The 17,520-nt window shown below is 49.3% G+C and overlaps 2 protein-coding genes across 3 annotated transcripts in view; both read left to right on the top strand.

Annotated features, from left to right (window-relative positions):
• LOC119976760 (H-2 class I histocompatibility antigen, Q9 alpha chain-like) overlaps window positions 1–17,520 on the top strand; it is a 136,064-nt gene that overhangs the window by 54,767 nt on the left and 63,777 nt on the right. The gene's annotated exons all lie outside the window — the stretch shown is intronic.
• Window positions 1–17,520, top strand: part of LOC119976761 (class I histocompatibility antigen, F10 alpha chain-like) — a 31,604-nt gene that overhangs the window by 12,598 nt on the left and 1,486 nt on the right. For both annotated transcript variants that reach the window (XM_038817503.1, XM_038817502.1), the window contains exons 4-7: window positions 3,382–3,645; window positions 14,471–14,578; window positions 14,991–15,023; window positions 15,301–15,348. In XM_038817503.1, the coding sequence (XP_038673431.1) occupies window positions 3,382–3,645; window positions 14,471–14,578; window positions 14,991–15,023; window positions 15,301–15,347 (452 nt within the window). In that variant the 3' untranslated portion in view covers window position 15,348. The remainder of the gene's footprint in view (window positions 1–3,381; window positions 3,646–14,470; window positions 14,579–14,990; window positions 15,024–15,300; window positions 15,349–17,520) is intronic.

Here is a 17,520-nt window from a genome sequence, read left to right as displayed (position 1 = left end):
GGGGGACTGAGAGTCGGTGAGTGAGGGGGGGACTGAGAGTCGGTGAGTGAGGGGGGACTGAGAGTCGGTGAGTGAGGGGGGACTGAGAGTCGGTGAGTGAGGGAGGGACTGAGAGTCGGTGAGTGAGGGGGGGACTGAGAGTCGGTGAGTGAGGGGGGACTGAGAGTCGGTGAGTGAGGGAGGGACTGAGAGTCGGTGAGTGAGGGTAGGGACTGAGAGTCGGTGAGTGAGGGGGGATTGAGAGTCGGTGAGTGAGGGGGGACTGAGAGCCGGTGAGTGAGGGGGGATCTGAGAGTCGTTGAGTGAGGGGGGGGGTTGTGAGTTGGTGACTGAGGGGGAGTGAGGGTCGGTGAGTGAGGGGGGGGACTGAGAGTCGGTGAGTGAGGGAGGGACTGAGAGTCGATGAGCGAGGGGGGGACTGTCGGTGAGTAAGGGGGGGAAGACTGAGAATCGGTGAGTGAGGGAGGGACTGAGAGTCGATGTGCGAGGGGGGGACTGTCGGTGAGTAAGGGGGGGAAGACTGAGAATCGGTGAGTGAGGGGGGGTTTGAGAATCGGTGAGTGAGGGCGAGGACTGAGAGTCGGTGAGTGAGGGGGGGGACTGCGTGTCGGTGAGTGAGGGGGAACTGAGAATCGGTGAGTGAGAGGGGACTGAGAGTCGGTGAGTGAGGGAGTGACTGAGAGGCGGTGAGTGAGGGGGGACTGAGAGTCGGTGAGTGAATGGGCGACTGAGATTCGGTGAGTGAGGGGGGGGACTGAGAGTCGGTGAGTGAGGGGGGTCTGAGAGTCAGTGAGTGAGGGGGGGGACTGAGAGTCTGTGAGTGAGGGGGGGATTGAGAGTCGGTGAGTCAGGCGGGACTGAGAGTCGGTGAGTGAGGGAGGGACTGAGAGTCGTTGAGTGAGGGGGGGGGTTGTGAGTCGGTGACTGAGGGGGAGTGAGGGTCGGTGAGTGAGGGGTGGGGACTGAGAGTCGATGAGCGAGGGGGGGGACTGAGAGTCGGTGAGTGAGGGGGGGGGGACTGAGAGTCGGTGAGTGAGGGGGGAGTGAGAGTCGGTGAGTGAGGGGGGACTGTGAGTCGGTGAGTGGGGGGGGGACAGAGAGTCGGTGAGTGAGGGGGGGACTGAGAGTCGGTGAGTGAGGGGTGGACTGAGAATCGGTGAGTGAGGGGGGAACTGAGAGTCGGTAAGTGAGGGGGGGACTGAGAGTCGGCGTGTGAGGGGGGGGACTGAGAGTCGGTGAGTGAGGGAGGGACTGAGAGTCGGTGAGTGAGGGGGGACTGAGAGTTGGTGAGTGAGGGTGGGACTGAGAATCGGTGAGTGAGGGGGGGGGACTGAGAGTCGGTGAGTGAGTGGGGGACTGAGAGTCGGTGAGTGAGGGAGGGACTGAGAGTCGGTGAGTGAGGGGGGGCTCTGAGAGTCGGTGGGTGAGGGGGATGACTGAGAGTCGGTGAGTGAGGGAGGGATTTAGAGTCTGTGAGTGAGGGGGGACTGTGAGTCGGTGAGTGAGGGGAGATTGAGAGTCGGTGAGTGAGGGGGGACTGAGAGCCGGTGAGCGAGGTGTGACTAAGAGTCGGTGAGTGAGGGGGATGACTGAGAGTCGGTGAGCGAGGGAGGGACTGAGAGCCGGTGAGAGAGGGGGGATCTGAGAGTCGTTGAGTGAGGGGGGGACTGAGAGTCGGTGAGTGAGGGGGGGACTGAGAATCGGTGAGTTGGGGGGGACTGAGAGTCGGTGAGTGAGGGGTGGGGACTGAGAGTCGGTCAGTGAGGGGGGGAGACTGAGAGTCGGTGAGTGAGGGGGCGTACTGAGAGTCGGTGCGTGAGGGGGGGGACTGAGAGTCGGTGAGTGAGGGGGGGACTGAGAGTCGGTGAGTGAGGGGGGGGACTGAGAGTCGGTGAGTGAGGGGGGTACTGAGAGTCGGTGAGTGAGGGGGGACTGAGAGTCGGTGAATGAGGGGGATGACTGAGAGTACGGTGAGTGAGGGGGGACTGAGAGTCGGTGAAGTGATGGGGCGGGGACTGAGAGTCGGTGAGTGAGGGGGGGGGCTGAGATGTCGGTGAGTGAGGTGGGGACTGCGGTCGGTGAGTGAGGGGGGGCAACTGAGAGTCGGTGAGTGAGAGGGGTACTGAGTCGGTGAGATGAGGGGGGTCTGAGAGTCGGTGAGTGAGTGGGGACTGAGAGTCGGTGAGTGAGGGGGGGACTGAGAGTCGGTGAGTGAGGGGTGGACTGAGAGGCGATGATCAAGGGAGGGACTGAGAGTCGGTGTGTGAGGGGGGCGACTGAGAGTCGGTGAGTGAGGGGTGGATTGAGTCGGTGAGTGTGGGGCGAGACTGTGATTCGGTGAGTGAGGAGGGACGCAGAGTCGGTGAGTGAGGGGGGACTGAGAGTCGGTGAGTGAGGGGGGGGACTGAGAGTCGGTGAGTGAGGGGGGGGACTGAGAGTCGGTGAGTGAGGGGGGGCACAGAGAGTCGGTGAGTGTGGGGGGGACTGAGGGTCGGTGAGTGAGGGGGGGACTGAGAGTCGGTGAGTGAGGGGTTGGACTGAGAGTCGGTGAGTGAGGGGGGACTGAGAGTCGGCGAGTGAGGGGAGGGACTGAGAGTCGGTGAGTGATGGGGGGGCTGAGAGTCGGTGAGTGAGGGGATTACTGAGAGTTGGTGAGTGGGGGGGCACTGAGAGTCGGTGAGTGAGGGGGGACTGAGAGTCGCTGAGTATGGGGGGACTGAGAGTCGGTGAGTGAGGGGGGACTGAGAGTCGGTGAGTGAGGTGGGGACTGCGAGTCGGTGAGTGAGGGGGGACAGAGTTGATGAGTGAGGGAGGGACTGAGAGTCGGTGAGTGAGGGGGGGAACGAGAGTCGGTGAGTGAGAGGGGGACTGAGTCGGTGAGAGAGGGGGGGTCTGAGAGTCGGTGAGTGAGGGGGGACTGAGAGTTGATGAGTGAGGGGGGACTGAGAGTCGGTAAGTGAGGGGCAGACTGAGAGTCAGTGAGTGAGGGGGGACTGATAGTCGGTGAGTGAGGGGGTACTGAGAGTCGGTGAGTGAGGGGGGTACTGAGAGTCGGTGAGCGAGGGGGGACTGAGAGTCGGTGAGTGAGGGAGGGACTGAGAGTTAGTGAGTGAGGGGGGGACTGAGTGTCAGTGAGCGAGGGGGGACTGAGAGTCGGTGAGTGAGGGGGGGACTGACAGTCGGTGAGTGAGGGGGGGGACTGAGAGTCGGTGAGTGAGGGAGGGACTGAGAGTCGGTGAGTGAGCTGGGACTGAGAGTCGGTGAGTGGGGGGGGGGACTGAGAGTCGGTGAGTGAGGGGCGGACTGAGTCGGTGAAGGGGGTATGCCTGCGGTTCTCTCTCTCGAGTTTCCAACACTGATTCCTCTTTGTTTCTCTCTCAGTTGCCCCTTTCGTGTCATTTACCCGTCTGGGTGATTCCAACCGGCTATCCTGTGTCGTCACCGCGTTTTACCCTCAAGCCATCGATGTGAATCTGTGCAGGAATGGATTTGTGATTGGTGAGACCCTGTCTAGTGGGATCTTACCCAATCACGACAGTACCTACCAGATCCGGAAATGGGTGGAGTTTGATCCGGAGGACCAGGCTGAGTATTCCTGTCGGGTGGAACACAGCGGACTGAATGAGACACTGGTGGTGATTTATGGTAAGACCATTTCTCACTGTTAGAGGGACACAGCCTCAGATTAGGATCACAGGAGGGAGGGTCAGTGCTGAGCTGTTCACCAGTTCAGGCTGTAGCCCAGGACACAGAGAGCAAATAAATATTGAACTCTAACATACCATGGAGCCTCTATTGGAGGACAGTGATTGTGTGTCCGGGGATTTACTGTGCAACATGCCCCACCTGGGATATTACAGTAAAACAGGGCCTGTTGTACCCTGGAATGTATATGAAACATCCAAGAATATATCTGGACCTTTCATACAGTAATTTGTCAGGGTGCACTGGATCCTGTCATACTGGAATGTTACAGTCTGACAGGATCCAGTGAACCCTGAAAATTACTGTATGAAAGGTCCAGATATATTCCTGGATGTTACATTACAACAGAGCCTGCTGTATACTGGGCTATGTTGCTCGTTCTGGGTGAGTGTGCTTAAAACTCAATTTGCCTCTGTTTCGTTACTTAGCTTTGGAGTCGCCAGGTATCGTTAAGATACTGCCACAAGTTTCAAGGTCAAGTTCAAAGCAATAAAAACATACACCAATTAGTAAGTTCACACAAGACACATTTATTATATTACAGTAATCTACTAATCATGCATATAAACTATAAGACTAGGCTAATCCCACCACTAATAGGCCAAATACTTATCTGGACAAGGGGACTGCCGGATCAGGGAACAACGGCTTCTAGATTTGTCCTGGGTCCGCAGGCTTCCAGTAGTTATGGACAAAAGGGGCCAGGAGTGTCTATTCCCGCAGCGTACATTGTGACTTAGTTGCTGGCGGCTTCTGTCCAGACCTCTCCTCCTTAAGGTTCTTCTGCTGCAACGGTGTTCTGCTGGGGGGGCTGGCTGGTCAAGGAGAGGCTGGCAGAGAGAGAGAGAGCTGGGGTCGCGGTCTCTGTCTTATACTCATCTCAGGGTCTTGTGCCCACCTGGGCGGACCCTCTATACTCCCGCAATCGATTGGGTCTCTTCCCAATCGATTGATTTGAATTCCCCAATAGCGGGGCAATTCCTTGATCACTGGGGCGGTTCTCGGGACTTATTGTTTTGGGCTTCTTTGGCGCCAAAAAGTCTGGCCTTCCATTGAATGTATCGATCTGTGTTTAACTTGTTTCCATTGTTTCTGGGGATCGCCTGGTATCGCCTCATTAGTATGCTAACTGTTTTCTTTTCATAGTGCTGTCTGCTTTCTGCAGCAGTCAAAACTGGTTTCTGCAGTAGACTGAATATACAAGCGCTTTGCAAGCTGCTTGCTTTATAACATGTCCAATTTCCCTGCATTCCTTGCAATCTTCCATTTTGTGTTGGGCAGTGGTCACCCCAGGTGGCTACAGATATTACAGGAGGGTTAGTGCTTGTTGTATCCTGCAGTGTTGCAGGGTGGACACTTTCTGGTGTATCTGGGATATTGTTGGAGGGGCAAGGCATGGAGCTGTATAACAGGACAGGCCAGATGTACCCTGGGATATTGTAAAGTGATATGACACGGCACAGTGCATCTTGGGGTTATTACGGGAGGAAAGAGCCTGGTTTATCTTGAGATATTACAGCACAACACGGCCCAGTGTATCGTAGAAGAAGCATTGAATTGCCACAGAGCAGAAGCACCTGACCTAGGCCCACTCCCTGCCCTTTCTCCATAACCCCATGATGCACGATCAATTGCACAAAGACTAAGGTTGGGTACAACTGTGACATTATTGCAGTCAGATGCGTGGCCTCTTGCTGCAGCTGGCAAAATGGCAGATCAATGGAGGACACGCATATTTATACTCCTACCGGGCGGAGCCAGCCGGCAGGGGCTACCGGCGAACTTGTAGTACAGGTCCTACCTTACATCCCCTAATACAGGTGCACAGTGGTTCACCACACCCCACTTAACCTTTGGACACTAATGGGGAATTTTGCCTGGTCAATCCACCGACTGCACAGCTTTGGATTGTGGGAGGAAACCAGAGCACCTGGAGGAAACCGCGCAGACGTGGGACGAATGTACAAGCTCCACATAGACAGTCACCCAATTACAGAATTGAACCCGGGTCCTTGGCACTGTGAGGCAACAGTGCTACCCACTGTGGCGCTATGCAGCCCTGGGGTATTACAGTACAACATGTCCCAGTGTATCCTGGGATACTACAGATTGACAAGATCCAGTGAATCATGGGAATTTATGGTAGGACAGTTTCTGGTGTATCATTGGATAGTATAGTAGGTCGGGGTACGCTGGGATATTACAGTATGACAGGGCAGTGTATCCTCGGGTATTACATTAGGACAGGGCCTGGTTTACCCCATGTTGTGGACGGTGAGGGTGGTCAATGAAAACTGCCCTGATTTCCCTGCTCACTACTCATTTACAAACAGAACATTAATTTTTAAAATATTCTGAGATTCCTCTTTATAAATGGTGTCATTTTTCCCCCAGCCCATAAATTTGGTGTGTTCCAATCCTCTATGAATAACTGCACCGCAAATTCTGGGCAAGGTGAAAACAGAATCACGAGGGATTTCACAAAATCTACTTTTTTCAATCTCACAATAAACAGGGGACAAGGATGAGGAAAAAAGGAGTGTTCAGGGCATAATCATAATAAATACAATCTTTTCCTCCATGTTTCTGACATGACACCCAGGTGGTCAGGGCCTGGTGTAGGCTGGGGTATTACAGCAGGGACAGGGCCCGGTGTATCCTGGGACATTGGAAGAATGATAGAGCCTGTTATATCCTGTCATATTATAGTATGACAGGGCCCAGTGTATCCTGGGATATAAAAGCAGGGACAGGGCAATACTGGAGTATTGCAGTGCAACAGGATTCAGTTTCATGGGATATTACGGTAGGACTGGGCCTGGTTTATCCTGGGGTATTAGAGTATAACAGGGCCCAGTGTGTCCTGGGATATTACAGGTCGAGAGGATCCAATGTATCATGAGATATTAGAGTAGGACAGTATCTGGTGTATCTTTGTGCATTATAGCAGATCAGGGCCTGGGTATTTTTGGATATTACAGCATGACAGTGCCCATAGAATCCTGGGATATTATAAGATGTACAGGGCCCATTGAATCCTGGAATGTTACAGTATGACAGGATCCAGTGTATCCTGGCAAATTACTGCACAAATTGTCCCGGTATATCCTGGGATATTGCTGTGTGACAGGGCCTGATGTAATCTAGAATATTGAAGGAGGAATAGTGCCTGGTGTATGCTGGAGTATGGCAGGAGGGATAGTAGCTGGTGTATCTGGGATATTGCTGAGTGGCGGTGCCTGGTGTATCCTCTAGGGACAGTGTACCTTGTGATATTAGTGTGACAGTGTCTGGAGTACCCTGGGGTATTATAGGAGGGACAGAGCCTAGAGATACTGGGATAGTACAGAGGGACAGGCCTGGTATGTCCAGTGATATTACAGTACGGCAGGGTCTGATGTAACCTGGGATGTTGCAGGATGGACCGTGTCTGGTGTATCTGGGATTTTGCTGGATGGACAGTGCCTGGTGTTTCCTTATTTGATTTGATTTATTATTGTCACATGTATTAGTATATAGTGAAAAGTATAGTTTATTGTATGCTGTACTGACAACGCATACTGTACATAGGGAAAGAAGGAGGGATAGCAGAGTTACAGTTAGCTAGGGTGCAGAGAAAAGATCAACTTAATACGAAGTAGGTCCAAAAGCCTGATGGCAGTAGGGACGAAGCTGTTCTTCAGTTAGTTGGTGCGTGACCTCAAACTTTTGTATTTTTTCCTGACGGAAGAGGTGGAAGAGAGTATGCCCGGGGTGCGTGGGGTCCTTAATTATGCTGGTTGCCTTTCCGAGGCAGCGGGAATTGTAGACAGTCAATGGATGGGAGGCTGGTTTGCATGATGGATTGGGCTACATTCATGACCTTTTGTAGTTTCCTGGGATGTATCCTGGGATATTGCTAGAGGGGGGCCGGAATGTGGTGACTAGGGGCTTTTCACAGTAACTTCAGTGGAGCCTACTTGTGACAATAAGTGATTGTTATTAATATTCTTATTATTAGAGGGGCAAGGCCTGGTGTATCCCAGCTCATGCCGGTGTACCCTGAGATATTTGTGTGACAGGGTCCAGAGCACCTTGGGCTATTATAGGAGGGCCAGGGCCCGGTGTATCCTGGGCTATTACAATATAACACCACCCAGTGTTTCCTGAGATAATACAGTGCGACAGGGTTAAGTATGTACAGGGACATTACAGTCGGAAAATATCCTGAGATGTTACGTATGTAGGGCTCAGTGTGTCCTGGGATATTAGAATATGACAGGGCCCAGTGTATCCTGGGATATTACAGTATGACAGGGCCCAGTGTATCCTGGGATATTACAGTATGACAGGGCCCAGTGTATCCTGGGATATTACAGTATGACAGGGCCCAGTGTATCCTGGGATATTACAGTATGACAGGGCCCACACTATCCTGGGATATTACAGTATGACAGGGCCCACACTATCCTGGTATATTACAGTATGACAGGGCTCAGAGTATCCTGGGATATTACAGTATGACAGGGCCCAGTGTATCCTGGGATATTACAGTATGACAGGGCCCAGTGTATCCTGGGATATTACAGTATGACAGGGCCCACACTATCCTGGGATATTACAGTATGACAGGGCCCACACTATCCTGGGATATTACAGTATGACAGGGCCCAGTGTATCCTGGTATATTACAGTATGACAGGGCCCAGTGTATCCTGGGATATTACAGTATGACAGGGCCCAGTGTATCCTGGGATATTACAGTATGACAGGGCCCACACTATCCTGGGATATTACAGTATGACAGGGCCCACACTATCCTGGGATATTACAGTGTGACAGGGCCCAGTGTATCCTGGGATATTACAGTATGACAGGGCCCAGTGTATCCTGGGATATTACAGTATGACAGGGCCCACACTATCCTGGGATATTACAGTATGACAGGGCCCACACTATCCTGGGATATTACAGTGTGACAGGGCCCAGTGTATCCTGGGATATTACAGTATGTCAGGGCCCAGTGTATCTTGGGAAATTACTGCACAAATTGTCCCGGTATATCCTGGGATATTGCTGTGTGACAGGGCCTGATGTAATCTAGAATATTGAAGGAGGAATAGTGCCTGGTATATGCTGGAGTATGGCAGGAGGGATAGTAGCTGGTGTATCTGGGATATTGCTGAAGTGGCGGTGCCTGGTGTATCCTCTAGGGACAGTGTACCTTGTGATATTAGTGTGACAGTATCTGGAGTACCCTGGGGTATTATAGGAGGGACAGAGCCTAGAGTATCCTGGGATAGTACAGGGGAACAGGCCCGGTATGTCCAGTGATATTACAGTACGACAGGGTCTGATCTAACCTGGGATGTTGCAGGATGGACCGTGTCTGGTGTATCTGGGATTTTGCTGGATGGACAGTGCCTGGTGTTTCTTTATTTGATTTGATTTATTATTGTCACAAGTATTAGTATATAGTGAAAAGTATAGTTTATTGTATGCTGTACAGATAACACATACTGTACATAGGGAAAGAAGGAGGGATTGCAGAGTTACAGTTAGCTCGGGTGCAGAGAAAAGATCAACTTAATGCGACGTAGGTCCATTCATAAGCCTGATGGCAGTAGGGAAGAAGCTGTTCTTCAGTCGGTTGGTGCGTGACCTCAAACTTTTGTATATTTTTCCTGACTGAAGAGGTGGAAGAGAGTATGCCCGGGGTGCATGGGGTCCTTAATTATGCTGGTTGCCTTTCCGAGGCAGCGGGAATTGTAGACAGTCAATGGATGGGAGGCTGGTTTCCATGATGGATTGGGCTACATTCATGGCTTTTGGAGTTTCCTGGGATGTATCCTGGGATATTGCTAGAGGGGGGCCGGGATGTGGCGACTAGGGGATTTTCACAGTAACTTCATTGAAGCCTACTTGTGACAATAAGTGATTGTTATTAATATTCTTATTATTAGTGGGGCAAGGCCTGGTGTATCCCAGCTCATGCCGGTGTACCCTGAGATATTCGTGTGACAGGGTCCAGAGCACCTTGGGATATTATAGGAGGGCCAGGGCCCGGTGTATCCTGGGATATTACAGTAGGACATACCCAGTGTGTCCTGGGCTATTACAATACAACACCAACCAGTGTTTCCTGAGGTATTACAGTGCGACAGGGTTAAGTATATACAGGGACATTACAGTATGACAATATCCTGAGATGTTACGTATGTAGGGCTCAGTGTGTCCTGGGATATTACAGTGCGACACTGTGGTGAATGTGATTCACACCGGATTATAATCTGTATATACATGTGCCTAAATTGTAAGTGCAGTTGCACTACCTGACCACCAGGGGGAGTAGCTCTGGGAATGCTCGAGAATTGTACTGGGCTTCTCCCTTGGTTCCGCCCAGGACTCCTCCTCCTGGAGCTGCTGTATAAAGATCAGTGCCACATGGCCAGCCAGCCAGTTCACCGAAAGTTCAATGGCTAACCGGCTGGCTCTGTTGTGAGTATATTAAAACCGCTATTCTAATCCTACAAGCCCGTGTCCATAGAATTGTTGGTTCCAACAATTTAATATACTCAGGAAACAGTCGAAGAAATCATGGAAGCAGCCCTCAAGCCCGGACTCCTAGAACTCGACCCAGAGGATGTCGGTTTCCTACGTCGATGCACTTGAGCTGCTGGCCTGTTTCAGTGAGCATAGATCGGCACACAAAGTGACTTATTCTGGCACATTGGTTGCAGGTTTAACATGTGTAGAGTATTTACTTGGGCTGTGCATTCTGTCACACCTGGGACACAAAGTGGCATGCTCTGATGGTCCTCTAACATGACGGTCAACATGCTGACCACGTTTGTAGTTTTGCTGCAACACCGCAAGGATGGCGTCGGTCTCGCTTTCTTGTTTCACACCATTTCCCTGTGCTTGAATTCCAGTGGGTTGTTGCAAATCAACTTCGCTGGCCTTGCATATCCATATTTCATTGGATAAAGTCACATCACATTCGTTTGCGTAACGTGGCACTTTTAAGTCCACAAACAATTGGTCCTTGACTCGAGAATCCTGCAGGTCTGCAAAATTGTAGGATTGTGCTTTAAGACGCAAGTCTGTTACAAAAGAGTCCGATCTTTGCCTGATTTTTGTGACCGCATACGAAAGACATATCCTTCAAACATTACATTTTTCCTTGAACGTCAGTAGTCATCTTGCATCATTGAATTTGTCTCTCTGTGTTTGTGGAACCCACCTCTTCACTCTGCTGATGAAGGAGCTGCTCTCCGAAACAAACGTGTCGGACTTTAACTTGGTGTTGTGAGACTTCTTACTGTGCTCACCCCAGTCCAACGCCAGCATCTCCACATCTTGAAGGTAGAAAGCAGAGCGCGAGAGTGATGGAGCATTATTCAGAGTGCAGAAGGTGGAAAGTGGTGTTCCACAAGGATCAGTGCTGGGATCACCGCTGTTCACAATTTACATTCAATGATTTGGACAGGGAATCAAAAACACCATTTCTCAATTTGCAGATGACACCGGATTGGGTGGGATTAGTTGATACTGAGCAGGATTGCAACAAATGAATAGGACATTATAAACTTATAGGATGGGCAAATAATTGGTGAATGACGTTCAGCACAGATAAACGTGAGGTAGTTTTCATGAAGGATGAACAGGGAGGTCACATCTTTCTTGGAAGGAGCAAATCTGGATGGGGTCAGGAACAAAGGGATCTCGGTGTACAAGCAATCAGTAAACTTGACGTTACAGTTTGCACAAGGCCATAATAAAGCAAACCGAAAACCAGGCTTTATTTCTCGAGGGGTAGAATTGTAAATTCGGAATATTATGCTAAACCTGTATCAAACCTTGGTTAGACACATTTAGAATTCCGTGTGCAGTTCCAGTCAACATTTTACAGACAATATTAATAATCTTTATTGTTACAAGTAGGCTTACATTAACATTATAATGAAGTTACTGTGAAAAGCCCCTAGTCGCCACATTCCCGGCGCCTGTTCAGGTACACCTGAGGGAGAATTCAGAATGTCCAAATTACCTATCAGCATGTCTTTGGAGACTTGTGGGAGGAAACCGGAGCACCCGGAGGAAACCCATACAGACATGGGGACAATGTGCAGACTCCGCACAGACAGCGATCCAAGCCGGGAATTAAACCTGGAACCCTGGAGCTGTGAAGCAACAATGTGAACCATTGTGCTACCGGGGTCTAGGACAACTCATTGCGGCCGACTCATTGCGGCCGACTCATCGCTGCCGACTCATCGCCAGCCCAACTCATCGCCAGCCCAACTCATCGCCAGCCCAACTCATCGCCAGCCCACAATAATAATAAAAACAAATACATAACAAGTAATTACCGACTAACTAGATCCACAAATTACTCAATTACCAACGCAACGCCTCTTCATACATAACAAGTAATTACCGACTAACTAGATCCACAAGTTACTCAATTACCAACACACCTATTTGTCAACAAATAAATCTGCTCCTCCACATAACAAGTAATAACCGAACTAGATCCACAAATGACCTTCAGGACAGGAACTTCAATTTTATTTCTTCCAATTTTAAACCCTTTACTTCAATTTTAATTCTTCCAATTTTAAACCCTTTACTTCAATATTAATTCTTCCAATTTTAAACCCTTTACAATGGAGCAAATTTTAAGTCAGCGAGGCAAAGAGAAGTTTTCTCATAATGGATATTTGTTCATTTTTGATAAATTCAGTAAAACCGAAGGCGATTTGATGTTTTGGCGATGTGAACAGCTCAGCAGATGCAAAGCAAGAATTCACACAAGATTTGGGCAGCACGGTAGCATGGTGGTTAGCATAAATGCTTCACAGCTCCAGGGTCCCAGGTTCAGTTCCCGGCTGGGTCACTGTCTGTGCGGAGTCTGCACGTCCTCCCCGTGTGTGCGTGGGTTTCTTCCGGGTGCTCCGGTTTCCTCCCACAGTCCAAAGATGTGCGGGTTAGGTGGATTGGCCATGCTAAATTGCCCATAGTGTCCTAAAAATAAGGTTAAGGGGGGGGGTTGTTGGGTTATGGGTATAGGGTGGATACGTGGGTTTGAGTGGGGTGATCATTGCTCGGCACAACATCGAGGGCCGAAGGGCCTGTTCTGTGCTGTACTGTTCTATGTTCTATTTGGAAACGTAGTGAAATTCATAAATACTCACACCCATGACTCTTCACCAATACGAATAGAAGTGGCAAGGACGACTACAAAAATTAAAACCTGAGCCGAGGAGTCAATGGAAAACCCAAGTGTATTGATTAATGAAGTTTTGGCGAATGTTTCCCAAGCGGAACAAGGATCACTACCGTGTGCGTCTGCTCTGAAGAAAACAATTAGACTGGAAACGGAATCAAATTAGCATCCCTCCGCCAGACCCAATTGATCTTCATCAGTTAGCAATCCCTGATGAATATGCGACCTACGAAACGGAGCCAAACCAGAAGGAAGTTTTTTTACTAAAAGACAGTGGTCCCGGAGAAGACAGAATCTTGCTGTTTGGAAGGAGAAGTTGGTTGCAACAGGCTTCATCAGAAGTTTGGTATGTAGATGGAACCTTTAAGATAGCTCCGAAGTTATTTTCTCAGGTTTATATTGTACTGGCTCAAAAATTCGGAGGTGTCATCCCAGTACTTTATGCTCTTTTACCTAACAAGCAAAAAGTTACATATTCAAGGTTATTTGAAATGATAAAAGAAATTGAGCCCACCGTAAACCCAAAATCAATTGTATGTGATTTTGAACTCGCGGCATTTAGTGCAATCAAAGAAATATTTCCAAACGTAGAATTAAAAGGGTGCTTCTTTCACCTTAGTCAAAATATGCAGAAGCACATTGCGGCTTCGGGTCTAACTTCTCGTTATAATAACGACAGCAAGTTTTCGTTACAAGTCAAGATGATACTGGCTCTTGCATTTGTCCCTGTCGAACATATAGATTCCTATATGATGCCTTAGTTGACGAATTATCTACAGAGTATTTGCCAATCCTGAATTGGCTCGAAAACAACTATATAGGTTGGTTAAACAGACGCGGAAATAGCAGACGTGCCCCACTCTTCCCAATGGAAATGTGGAATTTGTATGTTCGAACTTTAAATCATGAAGACAGAACCAACAACCGTGCAGAAGCAGCAAACAGAAGACTACAAATGGAATTAGGGATGGAACATCCTACAATATGGAAATTCATTAATGCACTCAGAAAAGTTCCAAAAGGACGAGACTGTTATTTGGAATTGCTTATAGCTGGCAGTGCACCACCAGCAAAATTAAAAAGATACCTAGATACTGATAACCGCATTCTTAGGATAGTCCAAAATTTTAATGAAAGGATTCCTATTGAATTTTTACGCAGTATTTATCATAACAAAAAATAAGTCTTTTCACCTCCATTAATTTTTATTGCGCACACCATGAATTTCAATTTTTAGTTGGACTGGCGATGAGTTGGGCTGGCGATGAGTTGGGCTGGCGATGAGTTGGGCTGGCGATGAGTTGGGCTGGCAATGAGTCGGCGGCGATGAGTTGTCCCATTCCCGTGCTACCGTGCTGCCAAGGAGAGGCTGTATAGATGAATTCCAGAGATGCTACCAGAAATGAGTGGGTATACGTATCAGGGAAAGGTTGACAGGCTGGATCTCGGTTCTCAGCAAAACAGAGGGCTGATGTTGGTCAAATCGAGGTCTTTAAAATTCAGATGCTCACATTTTCTCTCTCTGATTCACCATCTCTCTGATTTTCTCTCTAACAGGGCCGAAGTCTCACTCCCAGGTTCCTGTTACCGTCGGGATTGTGCTCGGGATCCTGGTGCTGCTCATCACTCTCATCATTGTAGCTGTCTTAATCTACAACAAGAAAGGTAGGAATTGGAGGGAAAACAGCAGCTCCACACTGGGTGTTGGAGGGATCCTGAGGGAATATTCCAGTGTGAGGGTGGCTCAGTCTGTGGGTCTCAGTTTGGTGTGGGGGGGAGCACACAGTGGGTGAAAGAGCCCCAGGGCTGGGATAGGGAGAGAAAAGGGATCAGGGTAAACAGAGAGAGTCAGAAATGTGGGAAAGGGTCTCGGATTCGAAAAGAAGTTTAGGGATCAGTGTGGGTCCCATGTTCAGGCAGGAGCGTGGGTACTGTGACCAGGTGGGGGTGTTGGTCCCTTTTCCGGGCTGGGGACTAAGTGTGAGGAATGGTCCATCTGTCCGTTTCACTCGAAGTTTCAGACTCTCCCTGATTTTCTGTCAGTTTCATCACTCACTGAACATTCCTTGTTTTGCAGGGAGAGGGAAGAGAGGCTACAATCCTACAAACAGTAAGCTGATCATCAAATACCCTCTGGATCTGTGTGTAACTGTATAAATAATTCTTCATTCTGTGTCTGATATTCTCTGATAATTGCTGTGTGTGTCCCCATCAGAATATGTGTGGGTGAGAACCTTTTTCGATTGCCCTGTTCTGTCTCTGTCTCTCTTTGTCTCTCTCATTCTCTGTCTCTCTCTCTCTGTCTTTATCTCTGCTCTTCTATCTCATGCACTATCACTGCCTCTAATAATGAACAGTTTTTTTAATGCCTCTCCTTCCTTTAACAGCTTCTGGTAATGGGGATTCTTCATCCATGTCCTCCACAAATAACTGAGGTATGAGCAATGTTGATCAAAATTGTGAGTGGATCATTCTAACGGGGATATTCCCGCTGGTGTTAACTGTATAATCTGGTGAGTGGAGTGTGAGCTCCATGTCTGTCTCTCCGTGTATAGTCACTAAAGTGAAACTCATCCAATTCAGCACTGATCATTGTGACTGGTCTTCTGGAAATGGTTGGTCCTCTACGGTCTGAGGATGGAGAGATTGTGGGTTGAGACATCCAGAATCATCTCACCCTGGACAGCCTTCTCTAAGCTGCTTGAATTCCTTAAGGAAGTTGGAATTCCCAGAGTTTTCCTCGATGGTGCTCACTGGGGTGCCACTCCCCCAGGATTTAGCATTTGTCATGTGTTGTCATGGGTCTGATCTTTGCTGGATGTTGTGGTGTAAGGATGTTTTCATGTATTTTGCTGGTCTAATGGGTTTTGCTGGTGTTTGGGGGTCTGCTGGGATTTGCTGGTGTTTTGGGGTCTGTTGGGTTTTGCTGGTGTTTGAGGGTCTGCTGGGTTTTGCTGGTTTGGGGGTCTGATGGGTTTTGCTGGTGTTTGGGGGGGGACTGATGGGTTTTGCTGCTGTTTGGGGGTCTGATGGGGTTTGCTGGCGTTTGGGTGGGTCTGTTGGGTTTTGCTGGTGTTTGAGGGTCTGCTGGGTTTTGCTGGTTTGGGGGTCTGATGGGTTTTGCTGGTGTTTTGGGGTCTGTTGGGTTTTGCTGGTGTTTGAGGGTCTGCTGGGTTTTGCTGGTTTGGGGGTCTGATGGGTTTTGCTGGTGTTTGGGGGGGACTGATGGGTTTTGCTGCTGTTTGGGGGTCTGATGGGGTTTGCTGGCGTTTGGGTGGGTCTGATGGGTTTTGCTGGTGTTTGGGGGTCTGCTGGGTTTTGCTGGTGTTTGGGGGTCTGATGGGTTTTGCTGGTGTTTGGGGGTCTGATGGGTTTTGCTGGTGTTTAGGTGGGTCTGATGGGGTTTGCTGTTGTTTGGGGGTCTGATGGGGTTTGCTGGTGTTTGGGGGTCTGCTGGGTTTTGCTGGTTTGGGGGTCTGATGGGTTTTGCTGGTGTTTGGGGGTCTGATGGGTTTTGCTGGAGTTTAGGGGTCTGATGGGTTTTGCTGGTGTTTGGGGGTCTGATGGGGTTTGCTAGTGTTTGGGGGGACTGATGGGTTTTGCTGGTGTTTGGGGGGGACTGATGGGTTTTGCTGGTGTTTGGGGGTCTGATGGGGTTTGCTAGTGTTTGGGGGACTGATGGGTCTTGCTGGTGTTTGGGGTCTGATGGGATTTGCTGGTGTTTTGGGGGGACTGATGGGTGTGGTAGCTGATTTGATGATAGGAAATTGAATGTTAGAAATGTATAACACAGGATGAGGCCATTCAGCCCATCATGACCCTGCAGATTAATGAAGAGCCCCCCAGCCCAATCTCATCTTCATGTTCTCGGTCTGCAGCCCTGCAGATCACAGTTCCTCAAGTCGACATCGAAGAATTTGTTAAATGTGGTGGGAGTTTCTGCCTCTCCCATCCTTCAGGCAGAGTTCCAGGTCGCCACCACACCCTGAGTGAAAAAACAGTTTCCTAATCACTCCTCTATTGCTTCTATCAGTTACTTTAAATGTGTGTCCCAGGTTTTTTTGTATCCCTCTATTAAGGTAAATAGGTTGTCCTTATTTACCATGGCTTCTCAGAATATATACATCTCAATTAAAACTCCCTTCTTGCCTCCCCTATTCTAAAGAATCCTATTCCAGCCTCTCCAGTCTTTCCTCCCAGTGAACATTCTCCAGTCATGTCCACATTAAACAATCTCCTCTGCATTCTCTCCAGTACAATCACATCTTTTCTGTAACGTGCTGACAGACTTTTTGCAGTGCTTCAGCTGTGGATTATCTGGTGTTGTTTACAGTTCCAGCAAAACCACTGCTGTAATCCTCAGATAATAATGGAAAGCATGTTTATACACTTGCTTAACCACATTGTGGCCCTGGCACCTTTCCCAATTTGTCAACATACACTCCAAGGGCCCACTGTCCCTCCAAGTTACTCACAATCCTCCCATTTATTGGGGATTTCCTTTATTGCACCTTCTGAAATCCATGACCTCACACTTCTCTGCATTGAATTGCATTTCCTACTCTTCCTCCCCCCCCCCCCCCCCCCCCCCGCCCCAACTGACCTGA

The sequence above is a fragment of the Scyliorhinus canicula genome, chromosome 13 (assembly GCF_902713615.1).
Source record: "Scyliorhinus canicula chromosome 13, sScyCan1.1, whole genome shotgun sequence".
Taxonomy (NCBI): Eukaryota; Metazoa; Chordata; class Chondrichthyes; order Carcharhiniformes; family Scyliorhinidae; genus Scyliorhinus; species Scyliorhinus canicula.
The sequence above is the reverse complement of the archived record's forward strand: the minus strand, read 5'-3'. Positions and strand labels throughout refer to the sequence as shown.